Below are 26,619 nucleotides of genomic sequence, written 5' to 3' on the forward strand. Positions count from 1 at the left end.
TTACTTTAACAAATAAATTACAAGCAAAAAAATTAGAGAAGGGGAACCTATAGACTAAGAGATGCCTCTGAGAAGCATCAAACAAATGTGATGTGTGGACTTTTAAGGATCCTGACTCAAAGCAACTATGTAAAAAAAAGTCATGTAGTAGATCATCAGAGATATTTGAACACTAATTGGATAGTTGATGATATTAAGTAATTATTGATAATATTTAGATGTGATATGGGGCACCTGGGTGGCTCAGTTGGTTGAGCATCTGACTTCGGCTCAGGTCACGATCTCACAGTTTGTGGGTTTGAGCCCTGCATCAGGCTCTGTGCTGACAGCTTGCTCAGAGACTGCAGATTGCTTCAGATTCTGTGTCTTCTTCTCTCTCTCTCTCTGCCCCTCCCCTGCTCATGCTCTGTCTCTCTCTGTCTCTCAAAAATAAATAAATGTTCAAAAAAAATTTTTTAAAAGATGTGATAATGGTATTGTGATTATGTTTTTTAAAAGAGTCATTTTGTCAATATTTACTACAACATTTACAGATAAAATGGTGTTTGAGATTGGTTTCAAAATAAGCTATTGGGCAGAATATGAGTAATATTATATAAAACAAGATTGGTTATGAGTTGATAGTTTTTTAAACTATCATACAGGCAAGTGAAGGTTTATTATATACTTTCTATAATATAAATACCATAGCCTAAGTCATCTCGAAATCAACGTGCTTTTTTTTCTTTGATAAATAAACTATTTTTGTAATAGAAGAGCTATGTTTGACAAATAGGTTACCATATTGTTAAGTGCAAATACATATGTTTGCAGATATGTGCCGTAATTTAAGCATGAGAATGAACCCTGAAAAGACATGTATGTATCTCCTTCAGTTAGGATACATGTTAGTCCTTGTATTATCCCTGAAGCCAGGGGCTGATTTTTTCTTCCTGTCTTGACAGGTCAGTGAACGACTGATACTATATCAGCATGTGGACCATGAGAACACTGGCTGGACTGCAGAAGACTCTTTCACATTCACGACATCCTCCCCACCAGCAGCTCTAGGCCCTGAGGAGTTTCGTATTACTATATCATATGAAATTACTGAACCTGGTCGGCATAGTCGTCTGCTTGCAAATACAGGTAAAGGCACCAAAAGATATGGTCAGTGTCTTATTTGTAATTATTAAAGTTGGGACAATTTGGAAATAAGTAATTCTCTTGTTAATTAGAAATGCCATGATATCATAGCAATGCCATGACATCAACCTTTGAAAGAAAACATATATAGTTATAAAAATTTATTTCTTTATGCGTGCTCTTTCTCTGGTCCTCTTCTCTTTCCTCTCATAAGCTTTAATAGTTGTAGTTGGGGGGAAGATTGAAAATTAGTTCTAAAGAATTTTATTTGTACCTGCAAATGGGGACTTTACCATGCCTATGACTAAAAACTGTCCATAGAAAATGAAAATAACAAATAGGGCAAGTTCCTGAAAGGAAAGGGGTATTGAAAGCTGCACCTGTTTCCATGGCAAGAGAAAGTCCAGTAGTAGGTAAGTGAGGAAATTAACATTATATAAGTGAATCTCGAGATTTCAGAACTCTCTTGCTTGTAATGTTGACTTAATAGTTTGGGTGTGTGTACTTAAAATTTAATTTATATGCCTTGGGTAACAAGGTCACTGTGCAACCAAGGCATTTTGAATAATCCACCGGAATAAGGAAATCTGAGAGTGAAAGTGCTTTGCAGCTGTCATCTTAAAGTTCTATACTATTTTTTTTTTAAGTTTTAGTTATTTATTAGAGAGAGACAGAGTGAGCAGGGAAGGGGAAGACAGAGAGGGAGAGAGAATCCCAAGATGGCTCTGTGCTGCCAGCACAGAGCCCAGTGTGGAGCTCAAACCCACAAAACCATGAGATCATGACCTGAGCTGAAACCAAGAGTCTGATGCTTAACCGATTGAACCACCCAGGTGCCCCTGTCATTTGAAAGTTCTAATGAAATACCACTTTGTTCTTTATATTTTCACAGGAGCTGCCGTCAAGGAGGGAGACAAAGTTCTCATTGGCCAATCTAATTTAGATGCTTCCAACCTCTTGCTGAAATTACCCAAATCACAGCGATCTTCCTATGAGATCTGGTTCCAGGTTATATCTCTTCCTCACCATGGAACCCTTATGGTTGGAGAGAGGAATATTACCAAAGGAAAACCCAATTTCTCCCAGTATATAGTTAATAAATTTGGAATCATATACCTTCACGATGACTCTGAATCACTGGCTGATAATTTTACCTTTGCCGTTTGGCCAAATCAAAAGAGTAAGTCTGCCACCAAGCCAAAGGCTGACTTCCTTGAAGAGATGTTTAACATCACCATCTCTCCTGTTAATGACCAGGCACCAGCATTAAAGACAAAGGGGCTTCGGTTGAAAGTTCTACAGGGCAACAGGTTAGTTGTGGGACCTGAAAATCTGAGAGTGGAAGATCTAGACAGTCCTCCAGAGGAGATCAGATATATGATCATCCGTAATCCTAATAATGGCTTTTTGGCACTGGCTCACCATCCAGACATACCTGTTCACCATTTCACACAGGCCGACATTGACAACTCTAGGGTTTTATTCATTCAAGATGGAAGCCCATCCTCAGGCGTGTTTTACTTTAGTGTGACCGATGGTCAACACCGCCCACTCTATAAGCTCTTCCACCTGGATGTCATCCCCATCTCCATCACCCTTGTGAACCTCACTGACCTACTTCTCCCACAAGGCCAGACAATAGTTCCTATCACCAATACTCATCTGTCAGCAATGACCAATGGGAGAAGCCCCCAAATCACTTACAAGATGACATGGCCCCTCCAACATGGGCATCTGCTCATTGAAAACCAGGTGGTCATCAGCTTTGGGCAGGAGGATCTACATTCAGGAAGACTCTCTTACCATATGACAAATCTCACTGCCTCTGGGGACCAGCTACATTTCTCACTGTTTACACCAGAAAGCAACCTTACAGGACAAACACTGAGCATCAGAGTGCAGCCTCTACTGCGGGTTATGTCAAACTTGACCATTGCCAACAGAGTGGTTTATCAGCTGAGAAGAAAGGACCTTGATGCTACTGAGCTTGCTAATAGGACTAAGAGTGATCCCCAGTTTGAAGTGACAGAACCCCCTGTCCATGGAAGACTTGTACGAAGAGTGGGCCGAGGCACTGAAATGGAAAACGCTACTCTATTCACTCAGAGGGACATTGACCAAGGATTGTTAATGCTGAATCCACATGCCAACTTAACAGGCATCGAAATGGTGAATGACTCCTTCACTTTCCTGCTCAGGGCAGACCATGTACAGCCAGCAATAGGTTATCTCCCCTTCACCATAGTGCCACCTGACCCCTTACTCTTGCAAACATTTATCCCTGATGTTTCTTTACTAGTCACTTCCAATAACCTTGTGACTTCAGATTTCTCTCAGGAAAAGCTTGTGGTTTCCTCAGGACCCACAGTACAGGCAGAAACTTTAGGGAAGCTGACTCAGGCCGGGCAGCAGCAAGCAGATCCCTGGGGACGACACCATGGTCAAGAGCCTACAATGGACAGCAGAGCCTCTCTAACTAGGATCATTTGGCCACCAAACACCACCGACGCCAGTCCTCAGGCACCCACCCAACCCAGGGAGAGCAATTATCCTGTGATAGTCATTGTACCCTCGGCTGTGGTGGTCTTCCTGCTGATAGTAACTGTCGTGACCTTGTGTATCCGGATGCTGGGCCGGAGGGCAGAAAAGGCAAAACCTCTTATCAAGCCCCTGACCAATCTGGAAACTACAACCCCAAGTCCTAGGCCAGAAAGGAGCATAGCTGTTCCCACTGTCACAGTGACACCCCTTCTAAAAAGCTCCAGCAGTCCCCCAGTCAGTCTTTGCAGGGACCCACTAAGTGGGCAAATGGCTTCTCCAGCTACTGAGCCAGTGGAGAAATGTGCTCCTTGGGAGACATGGATGAATCTGGATCCTGACATGGTCAAGCTCTGCCGACAAACCAACCCAACACTGAAGCACAACCAGTATTGGGTGTAGACTGAGGGCTCTTGTTCCTGAGTGACCACCTGCTGTACTGGGATAGGTACTGGGATCCAAAGGCAAAGGAATGCTGGGTGAATCAACTGAGAAAAGCTTGGCTGTGACAGTCACTCAGTGCTCAGTTATGGTCCCATGGTTAGATGTTGGCAAGTGTTTATTGTAACGCATACAACACTCTTCTGATGGGCTCTCCACAATGAGCTTTGTATGCTCTCTTCTGGACCTGACTCTGAGTATAAGGTTGTGTCAGTATTTAAGCCCTTTACCAAAGTGCTACCAAACATGCTGGCCTAACTGGGAACAGCAGTATTAACTTGGATGCTAGAGTTAATGGAGGAAGCCTTTGCATATTTTTCACTGAGGATTCACTCTCCCTGAGTGAGTCAGCAAGGAAATGCAGGAACTGTTTCAGCAAGTAGAAAAGGTAATTTAACAAATCAGCAAGTTTGTTTCTAGTGTATTTCTATAATGTATTTTCCTCCTTAGAGCCCGTAGGTTTGACTTCTTGTGCAGGAAATGCCTTGGTGCTCTGGATAGTAGGACAGCTTGACTCCCTTTGAAGTATTCACTGAGCATATTGTGTTTCATCGAGAAGATTTATCTATTCTGACTTGTAAAACCAAGTCTGTAGTACAAATATGATTTGAAGCCATAAAGAATAGAAAAGGCTGTTAAACGCATTTGTGATGACTTGATTTGGCTTAACATCACGATGAATTGAAATAATGGCAAATTTGTACCTGACTTGTCTGGTTGAGCCTACCATTGGCTCAACTGATTCAAACCTGTTTCGATAACTATAAAATGAAGATATCAGTACTTGTATTAGTTACGAATGCTTTAGGTTGCAAATCACAAGACATTAGCTATGAGTCGTTTAGATTGGAGATTGGCAAACTTTATTCGTGCAGTACCGCATGGTAAAGAGCTTAGACTTTGCGGGCCATGTATGGCTGTTTATTTTTAACAACCTTCATTTTCTTAACAAAGTTTTAAAAAGGTAGAAACAATTCTTAGTTCTTGCCTTTGACCCACAAATCAGTTTGCCAACTATTGATTTGGCTAAGCAATAAAAGTCTTGCAACTACCAAGTAGCCTGAGGTGGACATTCCAAGGCCGGTTCAACAGTCCAAAGATGTCATCAAGTACTGAAACTCTTTTGTTCTTTCTTCTCTACCTTCCTCAAGCTGTTGGAATTCTGTTTTTCATTTTTGTTTTTGTTTTTGTTTTTTGGCTTAGTTCCTTGTGATTGTGAGGTACCTGCTAATGCTCTAAGCAGTACAGTCACGTTCAAAGGCAGACATTCTAGTGGGAAAAAAACAGATATGGCAAAAAGACTTTTTCTTAGGATCTTATTTATTATTATTATTATTATTATTATTTTAATCCTGTAAGGGTAGGCCTTCCCAAACATCTTCCCCCTTTTATGTCTCAGTCTAGAACTGAGCAATGGGATTCCCATCTCTGGAACAACCATTTGGCCAAGAAATGGAATTCTTCTGACTGACGATCTTTCCTGGGGCTGGGAGAGGATTCTGCCATGTCAGAGATCAGTGGATGACCCCACTATGTAATTAGGGGAGGCTGGAGGATGGAAATTAGTTAAACAGTGAATAAGATCTATTAAAGTACTCTTCAAATATGAAATACTTGGGAAATAAGCATTTTGATCTTTCAAATGGATATCTACTTTAGTATCTCTTTTTCATATTTTAATGATTTTCTTAAAGCCAGCAACTAGTGAGTCTAGAGTGGAAGGAACAACTTCTCCTGGCAGGGGCATTTGGCAGTGTCTGGAGACATTTTTGGTTTTCACAACAGGTGCTGTTGGCATCCATTGAGTGCAAACCAAAGATGCTGCCAGATATCCAACACTGCATAGGACAGCCCCCCAAAAGAATTACCTGATCCAAAATTTCAACAATGCCAACATTGAGAAACCCTGGTTAAAACTACAATGAAGAGTTTTCTTGTCTACCTGATGAAGGATTAATAAACCCATTACCAAATGTAAGCAGCAACTATATTCTAAAAACAGAATAAAAGGGTGAAAATTCTATTGTACGGTTGAAACTCTGCTTGGCAAATTTTTTTTAAAGAGGATGTATTTAAAAACAAAGCTTGAGGGCAGATTCATTCCTTCATATTCCTTGATAAAAGAAAAAGATTTTATCTTGTATTAACAGTTGGAACACATCGGGAGGGAAAAAAAATCGATATTTACAAAGGTAAAGATGAGATCAAAGTGTTCCCCAAAGTCTAATGGCCTCAGATGTGTTCCATGTGGACAAGAACTTTTTCTCATCCTTTCCCTTTTCTGCTTCTCTGGGTTGCTTTTCTGTCCCAACCCAATTTTAACGGCTCTCTGTGGAAACAGACTTCATAATCTACAGACCAAATGGAAGCACAGCATATTTGGACCTAGAGATAACTAATCATGTCTTAGATCTCTGGTTCCAGTGCTGGTGCTAAAGAAATCTTACCTACTCTTCTTCCTAAAGTGATTCCCTCCTGTCTTTCTGTATTATTGAATTATATGTAGCCCCTTTCAAGTGTTTTTGGACTTGATCCCCTTAGAAAGGAGGACTGAGAGTCTTAACCCAAGGTTGGTTTGATCACTATGCAACACAGAATTATTCTTTTTTTTTTCTTTTTCCTTTTTTTCAATTTAAATCCAAGTTAGCTAACATATAATATAATAAAGTTTTCACTAATAGAATTTAGTGACTCATCACTTACATAGAACACCCAGTGCTCATCCCAACAAGTGTCCTCCTTAATGTCCCTTGCCCATTTAGCTTGTTCTAAGGAGCCAGGTGCTCAGAAGGAACAGAATGGCAGTATGTGCTTGAGCTTGTACACAGAAAGGGAAGGCTGAGGAACATCTTTGCATCCAGTTAAGTGGGTTTTCTTTTCTCTTGGCTGGGCAAGGAGACTGCCCGTTCTTTGTGGAAGAGCCAGATGTAGTTGGCTCCATGACCATGTTGGCCTCTTCCTTGCTTCAGCCATGAGATCTGTGAAGCTTATCAGCCTGAGCAAACAAAAAAATATGATTTCCCCTCCCTTTTCCTGTTAATTCTGTAACTTCATAAAAATAAAATTAGAATAAAATTAGCGTCTGTATTGGAATTAAATAGACACAGATGCTTTGAAATGAGAATTCACAGTGTCTGTGAGCGTGCCTGCTAAAGCAAGACCATCAGTGTGAGGTACAGATGTCAAGACTCAGTAATTAATAGAGTAATTAATATAGAGCTTGAAAAGTTTTCCAGAGCATCTAGAATAGTCTTCTGATTTGCAGATGGATTCAATTTTTAAAAATGCCTACCATGTGGTGCTGGCTCAAATAAAAAATGAAATAAAAAGTTTTGGCAAATTCTTGTTTAGTGTTGAAAATTAGTTTTGGAAATTGAAAATCAGTTTGAAATGGTTTCTCCCATACAAAGAGCTACAACTGCACGTCATAATGAATTCACCACCTCTTAACAAATGACTGGGGAATAAATAAGGGGACACCAAAAGTTAATGTCAGAATAATGCTGATTCTTGCTTAACAGGAGGTATTTTTTTGGGTGGGCTGGGAGTGGAGGGTCTAACATTGTTCCATATCTGGAGGCATTGGCAAATTCTAATCTTTCAGGGATCCTGCTCAAACACCTGAGTGCACTTCCTTAGAGTCTTGCATTAGGTAGATTGAGACAGGTGCTGTTCTTACTGTCTGGTTTTTCGGATTTCTGGCGCTGTTAGACACGGAGGGTGAATAATAGGTAAGTATCAGATGACACTCCCTGAATTTGACAATGGGACTGTGCTACACACCTACATCTTTCAGAAGCATTGTAATTAATGAGTTTGAGGTTGGCCATGTGTAGGGAGACATATAGGGTTGAAAGTGGGCATGGAACCCACTGTGGAGCATGCCCAGTGATGGAGCCCTTGGCTAAGGTGCTCAAGAACACCACTGTCTGTTTGGCAAACACTTAGAAAGGGCTGCCTTTTCATAATAATTGGCAAACATCTATAAGGCACCTACTGTCTGTGAGACACCAAATACTAGACACTTCCCCTAGATGCAGATGCGGGATGTTGTCCTGAAAGGATCTTTCTGGTTTGTTTCCTCTGATAGGTTCTTCCAGAATCACACAAGGAGTGACAGGAGAGAAGGTATGGAAAAAAGGACAAAGAGAAATAGAGGTTCAGAAAGGGCTTCGTCTTTTCACTTGAAAACTCAGTGGTGTGGTGAGAATGAGGGACCTCACTGGCCCACCCACCTCCACTTCCTCCCACCTGTCCCTCAAGGTGCCCCTCATGTTCCCATCGAGGCCTACAGAGTGAGACACTACAGAGTGGTTAGATCTAGACTCTGCCTCTGTTTTGGATCCTGGCTCTCTGCTTCCAAGCAGTGTGGCTTTGAGTAATGTATTCAATCTCACTGAATTTCAATTTTTTAGACAACAATTTCTTCCTCCAAACCTACCTCTTTGGGTTTTGTTAAGATTTAGTGATGTTAATATTATTATCATCATCATCATCATCACCACCTCCATACAGAATTTTCAGTGCATCAGGCACTATACTAACTGCTACAAAAACTTTTTCTTACCTGCACTTTTAATGCATTTTAAAAGAACTAATACATTAGGCCACTTCAGTAAACGAGAGGCTCATATTCTACCCAAAGCAGTACATGGAATTGAAGCAGTATGTGGTAATGGAATTTCAGGTGGGCGGTTTAAGGATAGGTGATGTGTTTTTCAGAAGGGGAGCTTCCTACATGCTCATGCTCCACTGGGCAGGCACTGCTTTCCCCTTTGTCCTTGGATGGAGCCTTGGCAAGAAAATGGATGAAAGAAAGAACACATAGGGAACATTTGTAAAATCAGGGATTTTAATGGTTCTCTATCTTGTAGGGGCTGCTGAACTGTTGATGAAATATTCTGCTTTGTTCCCTTCCTTTCCAAACCGGATCAAATCCCTACATCAGCCAGGGCTTTGATTTGAAACCTTTACCCCTTCTCCCACTTCCCATCCCATTATTCCCAAGCATTCACAGGCTACTACTTTTCTTTTCTCTTTTCAAATGTTAATTATCTATTTTGAGGGGGAAGGCAGAGAGAGAGGGAGAGGGAGAAGCCCAAACAGCCTCTGCACTGCCAGCACAGAGCCCAACATGGGGCTTGATCTCACACACTGTGAGATCATGAGCTAAGCCAAAATCAAGATTCCCACACTCAACCGACTGAGCCAATGAAGCACCCTAGTAATTTTCTTTTTAAGTCCAGGATTAGCAAAGGACTGCCGCTTAAAAAAAATTAATACCATAACTTTACCAAAATAAAAAGTGCTGTTTACCATCACCATAATTTCATTTCTTAAGGACAAACTCTTATAATAAAGAACTTTGGGGGGAAAAATAAGCAACTTTATGCAAAATTCTCTCCTTTGTCCAGATTTGACCACGGCCTGGAAAAACCTCAGCATACACCAGCGGGGCCAAGAACTGTATGGAGGCCACGCTTATGGCTGCATGGCCAGACCTCAGGGAGAAGCAGGGAAGAGAAAAGTCAGCTCCTCAATGACGGTGTTCAGTAGGAAGATGTGGTCAGTCATCCCGTGTGTGTGTGTGTGTGTGTGTGTGTGTGTGTGCATTAGCAAGGTTTGGGGACGAGGACTAACTCGCTATTTAAGAGTCCAGACAAGACCAGCTCCACAGGCATATGCAACCAGTGCAGCCACACAGGCCTCAGAAGGACCTGGGCTGGGATTAATGCTCTGTGTAACCATCTTGAAATTCCAATAATTTTTGAACATAGCTCCCACATTTTCATGCTTCACTGCGCCCTGCTAATTGTATAGCTGATTCTGAGACTGCATAGAATTTAGTTGATGACTGTTGCATCAGACACCTCTTAAGCATTGTTTAAAATTCTCTCAGCTTGTCTTTTTCCTCCAACTATGGCTCTGGCTACCAGTTCCAGGCATATTTATAGCCATAAATGAGGGTGTAGTGTGCCCTGGGTCCCGGTATCTCTGCAGCATGCCTGTGCAAACCTGTACTTGCACAACCCAGAAGTGAGAGAGTTAACTCCCCACAGAACAACCCTTACCCAGCAGCAAAGAGGAGCTAAGGAATAAATACCTGTTTATACCGGGTATAAACAGTTCTAAGATGCATTCTGTGAGGCTTCTCAGACTGTCGTGAAGATTGAAGACAGATATATGGGTGTGTGGAACCTCTTCCTGCCCTGCTTGTTATCCCTGTCCCTCACTCCTGCTCCCACTCACAGATGAGCCTTTGCTGTTAAGGGAGCCCAGGCAAAGACAGTGGTCCCTATTTTCCTTGTATCATCAGCTGGGAGTATGAACCCTATGGCTAGGCGTCCATGGCCTTATGGTTTTCATGGGACCCTTAGGAACAGTTACTCTGGGTTACTTGCCTTGAGGGCCTGTGCCCTACCGGACCCCTTATCACACGCAGCCCAGGTCAGCTGGGACACAGCTGTCTGCCCACAGCTGGGAGCCAGGAGGCCTTGAACTAGCGGCAGACCCTAAGCCAAGGCTCTGTCTTGGAATCAGCCAAGAAGTCAGGGCTTTACCAAATCACCATCTAGTTAAAAATCTCACTCTTCATTGCAGTTTCTCCACTGGTTGTGTTGGGTTTAAGAAACAGTAGCTCATTAACCACAACTTTTAGCAAGACCAAGATTTACTGTATTTTGTAATAGTTTAGAAACGCTCTTCTGCATTTCATTTCAGCACTGCTCATGGTTTCTCAAAGTAAAGATTACCTCGCACTTGTTTTTAATAACAGCTTTATTTATTTATTTTTTTTGAGAGAGAGAGAGGGAGGGCACAGGTGAGCGAGGGGCAGATAGAGTGAGGGAGAGAAAGAGAGAATCCCACAAAGGGAAGAGGGAGAGAGAGAGAGAGAGAGAGAGAGAGAGAGAGAGAGAGAAGTGGAGCTCAACCGAAGCAGGGCTTGTGCTCAACCAATGAGGAACTGGAACTCATGAACCGTGAGATCATGACCTGAACTGAAGTTAGATGCTTAACTGACTGAACCACCCAGACTCCCAGTAACAGCTTTATTGAGATGTTATTTACACACCAAACAATCCACTCAAGGTATACAATTCCATAGTTTTTAGTGTTTTCACAAAGGTATGCAACCATGTACTTGGCCATTTGCATGTCTTCGTTAGAGAAATTTCTCTTTAGATCTTTTGTCCATTTTAAAAATTGGGTTATTTGTTTTTATTCTTCCACTGTGTTATTTACATATCGTGGATAATAATCCTTATCAGATATGTGATACTCAAAAAGTGTCTCTCATTTTGTAGGTTGTCGTTTCAGTTTTTGGATGACGTGCTAGAAAAGATAGGAGGTTTTATTTTTTTATTTTTTATTTTTTTTAATATATGAAGTTTATTGTCAAACTGGTTTCCATACAACATCCAGTGCTCATCCCAAAAGATGCCCTCTTCAATACCCGTCACCTACCCTTCCCTCCCTCAAGGAGGTTTTAATTGTGATGTCTAATTTATCTATTTTTTCCTCTTGTTGTTTGTATTTTTGGTCTTGTATCTAAGAAACCGTCTCCTAATTTGAAGTCATAAAGATGGAGGCCTTTGCTTTCTTTTAAGACTTTTATAGTTTTAGGTCTCAAAATTATATCTTTGACTCATTTTGAGTTAATTTTAAGATACGGTGTCTATGGTATAAAGTAGGGGTCCAACTTCATCCTATTGCATGTGATAACGAGTTGTCCCAACACTGTTTGTTGAAAGGACAGTTCTTTCCCCCATTTAATTGTCTTAACTCCCATGTCAAAAATGAGTTGACCACGAATGTGAGAGATTTCTGTATTCTCAATTCTATTCCATTGAGTATATATATAAATATATATACACCTATATTCGTGCCACTTTGTTTTGATTACAGTAGCTTTGCAGTAAGTTTTAAAACTGGGAAGTGAGTTCTCCAACTTTGTCCTTCTTTTTCAAGATAGTTTTAGCTGTTCTGGGCTCCTTTAATTTCCATTTGAACTATAGAATCAGCTTGTCAATTTCTGCACAGAAGGCAGTGAAGACTTTGATAGAAATTGCATTGAATCCATAAATTTGGAGACTACTGTATCTTTTTTATTATTTATTTATTTATTTTAATTCAGCATAGTTAACATAGAGTTTTTTATTTGTTTTATGTGTATGACATAATGATTCAACAATTCTATATTACCCATGACTCATCATAAGTGGGCTTTTAATGCCCTTCACCTATTTGACCTATCCCCTCACCCACCTCCCCTCTGGCAGCCGCCAATTTGTTCTCTGTATTTAAGAATCTATTTTTTGTTTCTCTCTCTCTCTCTCTCTTTCTCTCTCTTTTGTTCATTTTTTTCATTTCCTAAATTCCAAGATGACTGAAATCATTATAGTATTTGTCTGTCTCTGACTGACTTATTTCACTTAGCATTATACCCTCTAGATCCATCCATATTGTTGCAAATAGCGAGATTTCATTCTTTTTTATGGCTGAGTAATAGTGAGTTCTTCTGGTCCATGAATATGGAATGTCTTTCCATTTATTTAGGTTTTCTAGATTTCTTTTTCCCTAACAGTGTCTTGTTGTTTTCAATGTACAAGTCTTGCACTTTTTCGGTTAAATTTATTTCTAAATGTTTTATTTTTTGTGATGCTACTGTAAATTGAATTCTTTTCTTAATTTAATTTTGTTTTTGTTATTGTTCGTGTACAGAAATACAACTGATCTTCGTTATTGATTTTGTAATCTACAAGTTTGTTAAAGTATTTTTATTTTAATTGTTCCTTAAGTGGGTTCCTTAGGATTTTCTATATGCAAGATTATTTCACTTGCAAATACAAATAGTTTTAGTTCCTCCTTTCAAAATTAGGTGCTTTTTATTTAATTTTCTTTCCTAACTACCGTTGCTAGAATCTCCAGTAAAATGTTGAATAGGAGTGGTGAGAGTGGACCTCCTTGTTTTGTTGTTGATCTTAGGGAGAAAGTTTCAGTCTCTTCTCATTAGGTATATTGCTAATTGTAGATTTTTTTTGTAGATGCCTTTTATCAGGTTGAGGAAGTCCCCTTCCATTCTTAGTGTGTTGAGTATTTTTATTAGGAAGGGATGTTGAGTTTTGTCACATTTTTTCCCTGAACTATGGAGATGATCATGTGGTTTTTGTTCTTTATTCTATTGGCATGATATATTCCATTAATTGATTTTTAAGATATTTAACCAATCAATCCCACTTGATCATGGTGTATAATCTTTTATATATATTGCTGGATTTGGTTTGCTAGTGTTTTTTGAAGATATTTGCATTCTGTTAGCACTCTTGCTATAAGCTTCTCATTTCAGGAGCATGAGCTCCAACAGAAGAATGTATTTTGAATGGAAATCAAACAAGTTTTATCTGGGAAAGTTGGTTTCATTGTGGAATAGAAATAGAATGAATGTGGTCACTTGGAATGTTTGAATCTGTGAGGAAGAAGGAGAAATATTTCATCTTGGTTTAGTCTACAGATCACATTTGGAAAGGTAACTGGCATTTTAGTAGGCCTCTGGGACAGGAGAATCCACCAGAACTATACTGTTGAAGTTGACCATATATTGTTCCACATTGGGTGGCTGTATCTGCTGTTGTCTCTATCCCAGTTCATCCCACCAGAGGTGCCCATGATAGGAGGTCAGCCCTTCCAGAGTCTGTCAGGTCAATGGGTGACTACATGAGTGTTTCTTGTAGGCCAGATGTGCATCCAGAGAACAAGCTGGCATGGGGTCATTTCAGGTCATATCCAGGAGGGTTGTCTAGAGACCTAAGACTTAAATGGGGAGAAGATGGAGAACTCCTGGATTTCTAGGGAGTGAGAAGGAAAGGAAGTGACCAGCCAGAAAATATTGGCATTTGCCTTGCCAAGGAATTACAGATAAGAGATCTCCAAAAATTTCTGAAGAACCACGTTAAATCTCATAAGAAAAGTCCTTTAAACTTGTACAAAAATAGAGATTACAAATTCTAACTATATAGCAGTACCAGGTAAGTAGAAACTTTTCTGTTCCCTTGACCTAGTACCCTTACTGTGCTTCAACCCTGGAGAACTTGAAACATGATTAGTTAGAGGAAGAACAGATGTGAGGGAAGGGTGGCCTTTTCCTTCCCTGACTTCAGGCTCAAACCATAGAAGGGGAAGAAGGCTCGACTGAGAAGCAAATTTGAAATTTTGACCATTAAATAAGGCTGATATTTTAATGCTAATCTGAAGTCATAATGTGTAACTTGAAGTGACCCTAGAAGTGTGTGTATTATTCAAGAAGGACCAGAACATTCTTGAGAACTTCCCCTACCCCCGCCTGAAAACTTAGCAGATATGATCCCACAGAGCTGATTGAAAGGGCCAGTGGAAGACAAAAATAAAGTTTTCTCGTTACACTTTACATACTGCTTGTTCAACATAACTTTTGTGTGAGAACGGTGCATTTCTACTTATCAGAATCTCACCTCCACTACAGGGCTAAGTGATGAATGCTGTCTGGTTTTATTCCAAATCAGGTTTCACTACAACACTGGCCTATCTACATTCTACTTCCTCCGGGGGTCCTTGTGTGACCACTCCAGTTAGACAATCTCAATCACCATAATGGGCATTTAGCCTTCTTTCTGGCTACTGAGCATACTTATGTCTGGGAAATCTCCTATTTTATGAAGGAGAGCTCCCTTCCCAGAAATAGAAGCTGAAATGTCAGATACTCAAGTCCCAACTTCCCCGCAGCCATTGTGCAAACATAGCCCAGCAATGGGAGGAAGCAGGGGCTGTCCCAACTCCATTCTGGTGACAGATGGTGGTAGCAGAAGTGACATCCAATTTCTAGAAGCAGAAATGACAGATGAGGGCCTGGCTTCATGGTGCTGATGGTGAGGCCTATAGCGTCTGTGCCTAGCATGGGCTGTGTAGTCTTTCTTGGCCCAGTTCCTTGGGCCAAACACTGGGTTTGGCAACAGTTTCTGGCTCTGTAGCCACCACAATTGGTCCTCTGGTGCTCCTGGAGACTCAGTGAACTTCTCTGTAGTCTGGTTTTTTTCTCTGAAATAATTTTAGATTTATAAAAAAGTTATGGGGATAATGCATAGAGTCCTCACGTACCCTCATCCAGCTTCTCCTAATGTTAACATCTTATATAACCGTGGTACATTTATCAAAACTGGGAAGCTACCATTGGTATGACACCGTTGTCTAAGCTACACACTTTATTTGGATTTCACCAGCTTTTCCATTAGTGTCTCTTTTCTTTTCCAGGATTCAAATCAGGATACCACTTGCCCTTTGGCTGTCACGTCTCTTGTCTCCTCTCATCTGCGATAGTGTCTTTATAGTCTTTCCTTGCTTTCTAAGAGTACCGGCCAGCTATTTTGTAGAATGTCTCTCAGGTTGGACTTATCTGATTTTTTTTTTCATTTTTCTATAAGAGTTATGAATTTGAGGGGTGAGGAATACCACAGAAGTGAAGTGACTTTTCTCTTCAATGGGTAAATATCAGGGAGTACATGACACCTACATGACAAATAACAGGTGATCAATGGTTAAACTTGATCAATGGTTATAGTGGCATCTGTCAGGTTTCTCCACTATGAAGTCACTATTTTCTCCCTTTTTGTCCTCTATTTGTTATAAGGGAGTCACCAAGTCCAAACCACACTTAAAAGGAGGGGAGTTAACTTCCATTCACTAAAGGAGAAATATCTTCACATGTTATGTGAAATATGTTCACATTTGAAATTCTTCTGTAAGGAAGGTTTGTCCTTTCTCTTACATCTATTTTTTCATTTCTCAAGCAAAAGAATAGGGCATTTGTTAGTAAATTTCAGGGCAATGTCTTAAGAGTCCAATGGCAGGAAAAAGAGACAGCATGATAGGGTTTGCAGAGATCTTAGAAGCCAAGACAAGAGACCATATGGAGAAAACAAGAAAGATGCTCTCTGTGGCCTGCTCTGTTCCATTGGCCGTGAACTGGCTTCTGCCACAAGGTGCTTAGTTTCACTTTCCTCATGGCTTCAACTAGCCGAAGCCTCTAGATGGTCTAAACCTCTCTCTTGTGCCCATGCCACATGATTTTGCTCAAGGGCATAAGGTCATTTCACTACAAAGGGGGTCGCCTGGCTCAAATTCTCAAGAGAAAGAAGCTTGTCTTTCTCAGCCTAGCCTATGGATGTATTCTTCCTGGGCCAGGTGTCCACTTGAATGACATCAGCTGTGGCCAGCGGTGGGGTGGGACTGCAATCATTGTGCCCCTCCTGCAGAAGCGCCCTAAGAACGAGTCAATTCTAAAAGGAAGGAATGTGGTGGGCAGGCACTGCGACATGCTCCCACGGCACCTTCCTTCAGTTCTTCCTGGAATAAGCATTCTTCTACTAAAATAACACCAGAGGTCACATTCATTTCCAGTGTACATAGTGGCTTTTCTACGTAACACACAGTGCTCTCCAGCGATCATCTCCATTCTCTAATATTTTGGAATTTCTGCTGAAAATTTTGTTTAGCAGATAAAATAGAGCTACTGTAATTGAAGCATGGGTGGGGGCTTATCGCATCACACTCCACCCTCCTCAGCCTCCCTTCAGTGGCTGTCAGAATATAGGTTAAGGGAGGTAGACCAGATACATGATTTACTTCCTTGGACCTCAGTTTTCAAGTTGAAGAAAGAAAAGTCACTGATTTCATGTAACATTATTCTCCAGGGTTCTATAATGAGGGGTCCTGGGAGATGTAGAGTCCCTACTCCCCAAAACATCATAAAGATGGCTTGGGTACTATATCCTTCAGGGTCCCAGGAGGCACACCCAAACTGCATCACTGAGAAACATCTCGTAATGGACTCTACAGAGATATGGGCAGGGTTCAGGAAAAATAACAAGTATGGCTCAGTACCCCTCAGGGATTGCAGTTGTGGAACCATCACTACCCCTCAGGCAGAAAGGACAGAAGAAAAGAGTAGTTCCAGGAGGTGGAACACGTGGCTGTCTGGCTGTGGCCTTCAGTGGATAGAAGCAGCCAACCTTAAAGTGTAGAGAGAGAAAGCTGGGGAACAAATGCCCCACCCACCTCCTCTCTCTGATCTCCTGAGGAGATCCTGATCTCTGATCCAGGTGCTGCCATCCACTGACCCCAACCAGAAGCCAGAGACCATGTTGCTCTTGATTCAGTCCTTGGGAAGCAGCCTCTCAAGACAGACAGCAGGGTGGAGAGGGTGGAAAATGGATCTACAGAAACAAAAGGAAGGTCTCCAGCACAAGACAGACAGATGGTTTGTGGCTGAGCCCGGCCTCGACCCCCTTTCCTGACTTATTCTCTTATTATTCTCCTTCTGCCTTCTTCTCGTTGTCTCCTATCAATCAGTACTCTAGCCAGGCAGTTCCAAGCTTCTTTCCTTGCTGCAGATGGAGAAGCTTAGTTTTGCAGACTGTGAGGCCTAATTTTGGCCTGCATTTCACACACTCTCCAGCAGTGAAAGACCTGGGCCTTCACTCTTGCTTTTCTTGGGTCTCCGCCCAGCCCTGGAGGCTGTAAGTCTCTGTGATGGCCCCTTCATCCTGACCTCTGAGGGACTTACTTCTAGATAGAGTGCTTTGCTGAGCAACCTCTCCTTTTGAACACAGGAAAAGCCCCCAGTGATTTTTGTTGTTGCTGTACAACGGAAAAAAGAAGCCTCAGATTGCTTTCTGAGTAAGTGAGGATTGCATTCTTCCTGGAAAGAGTTTTCTTCTCTGAGGCTGCTATTGCCACGGTCAATTGAAAACTGGGAAGCTGCTTTCAGAAATGCTCGCCCATGCTTTGGAATGTAATTGAAAACAACTGTCCTACTGAAACATGTAAGGAGCTGGAACCATCCCTAGCGGCTAGTTGAGGAGGGGGTGGGGACAGAATGGTTCAGAGGAGGGGAGGGGAAGAGAGTGGTTGGGTCAGGGCGGAGAGAGAAAAAGCGCTTATTGGTCAGAGGAAAGGAAAATAATTAGAGGTTTCCATGTAGAATAAATTTCCATCGGACCTGCCCTGATGACAAAACAGGTTGTGGATGAGAAACGCTGGGTGGCTTTTTAGAGTGACATAGTCTCAGATCCAGGCAGTCAGAAGGCTAGTCCAGAGCAAGACTGTAACCCTAGTCTCTTTAGAGTAAGTCAACTAGAGACAGGCATTTCCACCCCCACCTTCAAGAAGAGACAGGGAAACTAGTTCACAAAGCTACAGGGGATAGTTCACAGAAGACAGAGATACCTCCCCTTCACTTTTTAGTTATTGTCTCATTTGGACAAAGATGACTAGAATACTCACCCCAGCATATCCTCTGCCTTTTGTTTCCTGCAGGCTCCACACTCTCTAGCCTTAGGCTTTCTGCGTGAATCATAATTTTATTCCTAAGCAAATGGCCCACACCAAATGCAGATGCTGGCTGAGTCTCTGCCAGCTAGGTCCACACATGGAATAAATCCTTCCCTGAACAATGTATCTTCCAGCCCTGCAGAAATAGGGACTGGGGCTTTCTCCAGGAGGTCTGACATACATTCTTCCAGTGCCTTGAATGTATTTGGGGGCTAAGTTCAGAAGACAGGGCTCTTACATGTCTTGCCTTCTAAAGACAGCACATTTTCCCCATTATATTGGAGAGAGATCAGAACTGATCACATTCAGAAGCATTGAAAAAGACATTTTAAGGTAATATTACAATTGTTTCTTCCTAGAGCTTTTTATGATTGTAACATTAGGAATGAATGTGAAGTGATTTGAAGTGCTTCATGCTAGGCATTTTGGCTGGGAATCTGGGCCTCTGAGGAATCAACAATAGTCTAGTCCATAGATAGGTTTCTGAGGGAGCATCTCTTCCTTTTCTGGACTCTCATAAGACTTCCATTAATGTGTTCAAGGTGAGGAATCTTTGGCGAAATGTTGAAAGATCATCTATATACTTCCCACAGAATTATATCTTTTTGACCTAGAAAGAACATTGGTCATGCAACCCTTATCTTCTACAGATGAGGACACTGAAGTATGGAGGATCAGAGGGTTAACTAGTGGCAGAAATAGCTCTGGAACCTTGCACCTGGACTGGCATTCAAGAGCTCTTTCTATTGTTCTGGTCTTCCATTTTGAAAATCCATGAAACATTCCCAATATTATGAGTGTGTCACAGATGGTTGGTGCAGTGATTATTACATGCGTTTCTCTAACAATTCCCAGCCTCCTTTGCATTTAGGTTGGAATCTCATGACCATCTAGCATTGGATTATGAATAAAAGTGGAGTATGTGCCTGTTCTTGGCTGGTAGTGAGTTCAGATCAATATTCCTTCTCCACTCTTCACACGCTCTGCAGAGGAGAACTTAGATCAGATGAAGCATATGGCAAAGCTACAAGATGGAGGAAGGCTTCCCAACTCATATGTGATGTGACACAAGCAGGAAATATGCCCTTGCTCTCAGAAGAAACTAGGATTTCAGGAATTTGACCTTTGAGGCAGCTAGCATCTACTACCCCAAGTCAATGGGATTCTGTTTCAGCCATCTTTCCTGAAAAGGACATAATGAACAAGGTTCGACAATGGCAGCCCACCATTTGCAAAAAGTCAACAGGAATGTAGCACTCATCACTTGGACACTCATTGCTCAAATCAGAGGTGTAAGGTCTGGGAGAAGGCAGGAGTTCCAAGGCTGAGAAAAGAAAATTAGTTGCTAGTTAGTCCCACTCTTCAGGAAATCAGGTTTCCACAAATGTAGAGAAGACTGTCTTAGCTCTGGTGTGTTCTATCTCAGTTCTCTCTCTCTGCACCCAAGGATGGACTGTGGCCACATTGCCTTTTCAGTCTGAGCCCAGCTGCATCCTCTCTCACAAGTGCCCCAGAAACTTAGGGGAGGAAGTGAGTCAATGTGACTTCTCTGTGAAACCTCTGCTGCAGACCCCACTTCATGTCCCCAGCTGCCAGTGCACCTCTTAGGATGTGGCTCTGGACTGGGAGCTTGTACAGCTTCCCCTGGGAAGCTCGTACAATTTTCCCCACAGTGTGACTTGCAACAAAACCCTTAAATAAGACAGAGGAAAGCAGGTCATTGTCTCTGTTGGGTTGTTGGCATTGCGGCTATCATTGGGTGACTTTTGGCTCTGGAACCTCAAGTTAAAACGTGGATTGCTGGCTCATGTTGAATTCTGGTCAACTGGCCTTGTTGTCTTTGCATTTCCCGCCTCTGAGCCTGGCAGGCCCACAGTGGTGAGGTCCGTTGATGGAGGGCTGGGTTGCCTGTGTCATTCTCCCTCCACAGATGGAATCTTATTTTGGAGTGACTCCTCATGGGAGGATCAGGAACACACATCCTGGTGCCAGCAGGCCCAAGCCCGGGCTTTCATACTCTCACATCATGTAGCTTCAGATCAGGCAGTCATTGATCTGCTTCATTGATCTCTCTTTTTTTAGGCATCATTCAAATCCAGAGTATTTTAATTACTGTGGCTTTAAAGTATGTTTTCATATCCGGGAGGGCAGATCTCCATTCATTAATCTTCTCATACATTTATTCTTCCAAATGAAAGTTAGAATCAATGTAGTTGCCCTATACCAAAAAAAAAAAAAAAAAAAGCTATGAAGAATTTATTAGAATTGTGTTAAATGTATAGATTAACTTGGAAAGAATTGAAATTTATATGAGATTGAATCTTCCTAGGCAGAAATGCAATATAAAAAGTCATTTATTTCAGTCCTTTCTGTTTTTCATGGAATTCTTAGAAAAATATAATTCTAAAAAGACCCCATTTATAATTGCATAAGGCTATTTATTGTTGGAACTCTGTAAAATATTTAAGAATATCAACTATTTGTTATAAGCATAATTGTTTGATATTTAAATATTTACCTTTTACCTGAACATCTTAAACTCTCTTAGTTCTGTTTTTGAGGTATAATCATATTGCAAATAATGATCCCCTGTCTCTTCCTTTCTATTTCAGCCTGTCTTATTGAATTGGTTAGGACCTTCACAAAAATGTTAGACAATAGTATAAAATTGGTCATATTTATATTACTTCTGATAGAATTTACGACCCTGCAAGTAACTCCATTAAGTGAATGTGTTGTCTGTTAGACAAAACCTCCTTGTCAAGCAAAGGAAATGCCCTTCCTTATTGGTTTTATAAATTGATTTGTGTGCATGTGTGTGGGAGAGGACAGAATTTCAGGGTAAGGAGGAAGTGTCATGTTATTTTACTTGAACTTGGCATTTAGTCCCATATCCTGTCCTCTCTTCACTAAGAATATCACAGTATTTAAAAAAAAAAAAACTGTAATGAGACAGTAAAAGTCAAGATAGTCCCTCTTCTTCACATTTTTCCCCTTATATCTATCTTTTCTACATGCAAACCACCTCTGTAAGTCTGTGTCTCTATAGGTTCCTGCATTAGCTTATTTGCCTCAAGTGACTTAAACAATATTTTTTAAAACTAGGTCAACCGGTTTTTATTTATTAATTTTTAACGGTGCAGGGAAAGTTTACCTTCCTCTTCAAATTCTTTGATCGGTTACATTTATGATTTCTCCATCCTATCCAATTATTATTCTAATAATCCAGACCTTTCCCCTTTTTGTCTACATTCTAAAAAAAAAAACAAAACTTTTCTGGATTATTTTTCCTATTGTGAAAAGTGCTGTATTTTATCTTCTTTTAAAATATTATCTGGCAGCTTCTTTGTCTTTCTTGTCTTTGTTCCTTACCTTCACAACATTGTTTCCACAACCGACTTTTTAACCTTTTGAACACTGTATTTGGACATGAATTAGGCATGGAAGGAAAGAAATTTTCCTTCCAGAGTCCAGAAGCTCACATCCTGGGACTCTTCTTACCCCAAGCCCCGACTCTCTTACACTGTGACCTCTGGGTTTCAGAGGCAGTGTTCCCTACAACTCCCAGCAGTCTGCAGAAAATAGTTAAGAAGCCATTGGACTGGAGAGGCTCTGAGCTCCCTCCCTGCTCTGAAATCCTGTGCACCTGCCCTTACTTGTCCTCCCCACCTACTCAAACCATCCCCATCTTTGGAGCCCGCCTTCTCCAACCCACACCCCTGACCTTGCATGAACATTTGTACCTTCCTTCTCTGTGCTCTTGCCATGCTGTTCCTTCCACTCCAACTTCCTTCCCTTCCCACCTTTCTTGGTCCCGAAAAAGTATAGAATTTTCAAGTAATAGATTGTATTCCGTTTGACTTGAGCACGGGACTTCTGAAGGAAAATAATAAGAAAATTGTGTCCAGATCATAGAATGTAATACTTGTCTGTGGTAGCCACTTAGGTTTGGAGTGAGAGAATTAACAACATACACAAGTATCAACCAGAGTGTGTATAAAATGATTCCCCGGTTCCTTCCCAGTCTAGCAGCCTTGACTAATGATCAGAGAAGTCAGTAGGTCTGACGGCACAGGATGGAATGAACTAGATCTGGCAGGACTGGGGCCGGGGCCAGGGTGTTCTGTTCCTTGGCTTGTGAGCTGCATAGAGTGAAAGTCATAAAAAGTCTCTTTGTGATGTGTCTAAGGGGTATTCTATCTCTCCACAAGACTGAGGAATCTGAAATCACCTCAAATAAGCACTTAGGTGGTAGATGGTGTTTTTGGACTCTTGGCCTCTCTTGGAATTGTCTTCATAATCTCCATTTCTCTCTCTGTGCATATGTTTAGATGTTCACCTAATATTTGCGACTTTTTGAGAGTACTTCCATATCCACAATGGCATTTTATGTATATAGCAAATTAATAATGGGAGAAATTATCTTCATTTTACAAACGAGGAAATTGTTTGCCTAGCAGGTGAAACGACTTGCTAAGATCAGATACCATAATGAACATTAGTGGTAGAACTGCAACAGAAAAGCAATGAGCTGGGAGCCAAGGGACCAGGGAGGCATGCGCCTGTTCATTATTGCTGAGAGAATTCTGTGGAAATGGCCCCCACCCGGCCGCTGTGCCCCCTGCCGCGTTGGAGCTACGTTATCCCCATGAAGTCATAGTCTACTCCATGTGAAGAAAATAATTTTGCTTTTCAAGATGTGGAGTTGGGGGGGGGGGGAACTGGACATTCTGGATGGCTTAGGAGCTGGCACAATCAGGATAAAGGAGGCTTTCAGAATTGGTTTGAGGCAAATGGGCCAAGAGAATATGGTAACCAGATTTTGCACATCTAAAATACGTTCCTATTTAAGAAAGAGAGACTTTCTAAATTGGCTCAAAGCAGTACACGATGGAAATAAAGGTCTTATGCCAAAACTCCAGGCACCACACAGCCCGTTTGGTCCCCTCAAAGTTGGCTGAGCCACGTGACAGGGTTTCTCTCATCCCTGCCCAAATGCTGCGTCCCACCCTCCCTACCAGCAATTTCTCTTTCACAGGAGGAGCTCTGGCACCTTTCAGAAGCTCCGAAGGGAGAAGCCAGGGTGTGGTGGGGGGGCTCCGTGAGTACTGGGAAAGGGTGTGGTACCCAGTCTGTGCGCTGAGAGGCCCCACTGACGTCACCCCCTCACCTCCTTCCCGTTCACACTGGAGCAAACACACAGAAAACTCCCTTTTGCAGCTGTGAAAACCGTTCTTGCTGATGTACATCATGCCCACGGCTCCCTACAGCTATTCCAAATCCCCAGTTTCATTGGCCATATTCAGAGGGAAATAAAAACACCTATTTCCCAGTTGGCCCTTTTTCAGTCAGACAAAATTAAAATACAGCTTGAAGTTTAAATGAAATGCCCTTCCAGTTTATGCTCTGGAGTTTCCATGCTCCCTCCACCTCAGCCTAGTTAGGGCCGAGCCGGCCGGCTGAGGGCTTTTCTTCCAGTGTTTGCTAAGGAACATCCTGGAAAGTTGGCCGTAAGTCTGCATTTCTAATATGCATCTGCTTCGGCCTTTAGAAGGGCCTCATTCCCTCCTAGTGGGATGTGGAACAGTAGGAATCTAGAGAGAAGGGGAGGGGAGAGAGTTCATCAGATCTTCCCTAGGTGTCACCAGACCTCATTGCCCACAATAGTCAGATACTACACAGACTGCCCGGGGCTCCATCCTCTTCCCTGGAGAACAGAGGAAGGAAAGAGGCCATTTTCCATGCTGGTAATGAGTGTTGGAAAGTACCTTTCACTGGAAGCTCAGGTGAGAAGGGACGAAACACCTCTTCCAAGTCCCTCTAAACTGGGCTTCTAGAGTTTAACATCAACAGTGGTGTTAGAGGTTTGGAACCAGGGGAAATGTGGTGCCCCTGGGGTCCTTCTGATCTCAAGTACCCAGTAAACCCCAGTGGTTTGGAGGTATGTATTCGAGGTATCTATGGAGTTTTCTAGAAATAGAATTGCCATGCCTCAAGCCCAGATGTTTTCACTCAGTAGGAAGGAGCCCTGCAGGGCCCTAGCATTTTTGTAGCTTGGAAAGGTCTGCAGTGATTCTCCTGCAGGTGGTTTCATATGTTTGCCAGTTTCCTCAGCTGGGATGTGTACCAAAACATTTTAGAATTCTAAATTAGATTTAGACACAGGTAAAGGATAGCCAGTTTTAAAAGACTGGAGGGTAGAGGCACCTGGGTGGCTCAGTCAGTTAAGTGTTCAACTCTTGATTTCAGCTCGGGTCAGCATCTCCCAGTCGTGAGATTAAGCCCCATGTTGGGCTCCATGCTGACAGTGTGGAGCCAGCCTGAGATCCTCTCTGTTCCTCTTTCTCTGCCTCTCCCCTGCTTTGTGCTCTCTGTCTCTCTCAAAATAAATTTCAAAAAGTAAAATGAAACAAACTAAAAACTAAAAGACTGGAGGTTATAAAATCAGGAAGAGTTATAGAATATAGGTATAAATGTCTCATTTGTAGACAAATGGAATAAGGCTGTCTGCCCACAGCAATATTCAATGGATAAAATTAATTGTACTCTAGCTGCAGAGATAGAACTCAGCGGCGGGATGGGACAAACAAGAAATCTCATCTCTGGAGGTCAGGTAGACAGGTAATATTAGACCCACCCCCGTTGAGGAGGGCACTTGTTGGGATGAGCACCGGGTGTTGTTGGGATGAGCACCGGAAACCAATTTGGCAATAAATTACATTTAAAAAATATTAGACCCATCCCTGTACTCAAGGAGAAGGGATATATGTGGGCAAACACAACATGGCTCAGGTAAGGAACATGGATACATAAACACCAATATTTTGGGCTCTCACTTTTATTGATATCAGACACCTTGGATATGATCCAGCTGCTAAGATTTTCATTTATTCCTTCATTAAATATTATTGCCCCCCTGCTACTTTCCCGTCATAGGTGCTAGATTCTGGAGGGACAGCGATAATGCCGCTAGAACTCTTTTTCTGATCGATTCTCTTCTTGCCTTATTTTTTACTTGGCCTTAGCTTTTCATTTAGAAAAAAATTCCACATGGTAGAGAACTTGCTCTCTGCAGCCACTGGTTTACACCCTTCAGCTTGGAGAAACTCCAAGAAAAAAAAAGTAGCTTCTTTTTCTCAGCAGCTATGGTAGGGGGGAAGGGCAGACTGCCCCAGGATAGGCCACTCTGGCCTGAACGTTATTTTGAGTTAAAAGTAATCAACACCCAGCAGATGCAGAAAAAGCTCTCTTCTTGGTCCACAGCTGCCTAAATTTACATTGGAAAGGAGAGCCTGTACCAAGAAGAGTGCTATTAACAGACTCCCCTTTACTTAAGAGACTTATCTGAATAATAGGGCAAACTTTAATTTGCAAAACATCTCCTTTCACCTTCCGGCTAATGGCCTTCCTTGACCCTACTCCTCTCCTTAGCTCACACAAGCTGCCTGTTGCCTCATGGTCTTTGGAACTCCATGTCTTCATGGATTGCCCATGAGCCTGCTATTAAATTTGGTCTACTCCTGTTGATCTGTCTCGTGTCAATTTGATTCAAAGTCCAGCTAGACGGAACTTGAAGAGCAGAGGAAGGTCCTCCTACCTGACACCAGCAATCACTCTAATGAAGTATTCAGATCAGCTCTGCTTAGATCACTCCAACCATCCGCCCAACCATGACAGACGATAATTCCCATGCATGAGACTTTCTCAAAGACGCCACCACAGACCGTCCTTCTTAAACCGGCTTTCAAGCTCAGCCTCCTGAGTTACATAGCCGAAATTCAACTTGCGCTCAAACGTGCCTCATATAACACTTCTAAAATTCCGTTTCTTAGACCTTGCCGAATTGAAGATGGTTGCCTAAGCAGTAAATCTGAGAAACTAGGCATATATTACCTACATCATACTAGACTGCTCGTGATGTGGCAAATGGAATGAGAGAGTAAAATCAGGGTCTTTTTTTCATTTCCTGTTGGTAATAATGACCCTGGCCTCAACTGTTCACCTACATATTCAGATATACAATAGAAAATAAAATATATATTCTGAATATTACAATATTTTAGGTTGTAAATATAAAACGTCACATCTTCCCTTGGCGGCAGTCATGGGAAATCATCCTGGGATGATCGCTGTGGGTTGTGAGATCTCTCTGTC

The 26,619-nt window shown here is 41.8% G+C and overlaps 1 protein-coding gene across 1 annotated transcript in view; it reads left to right on the forward strand.

Moving 5' to 3' along the window:
* The window catches only part of LOC125934586 (chondroitin sulfate proteoglycan 4-like), a 70,440-nt gene extending 63,002 nt beyond the window's left edge, over positions 1-7,438 (forward strand). The window contains exons 9-10 of the mRNA XM_049648073.1: positions 945-1,128; positions 2,018-7,438. Coding sequence (XP_049504030.1) covers positions 945-1,128; positions 2,018-4,065 — 2,232 coding nt within the window. The 3' untranslated portion in view covers positions 4,066-7,438. The remainder of the gene's footprint in view (positions 1-944; positions 1,129-2,017) is intronic.
* Positions 7,439-26,619: the final 19,181 nt, after the last annotated feature.

The sequence above is a fragment of the Panthera uncia genome, assembly GCF_023721935.1.
Source record: "Panthera uncia isolate 11264 chromosome A1 unlocalized genomic scaffold, Puncia_PCG_1.0 HiC_scaffold_17, whole genome shotgun sequence".
NCBI classification, from domain to species: Eukaryota; Metazoa; Chordata; class Mammalia; order Carnivora; family Felidae; genus Panthera; species Panthera uncia.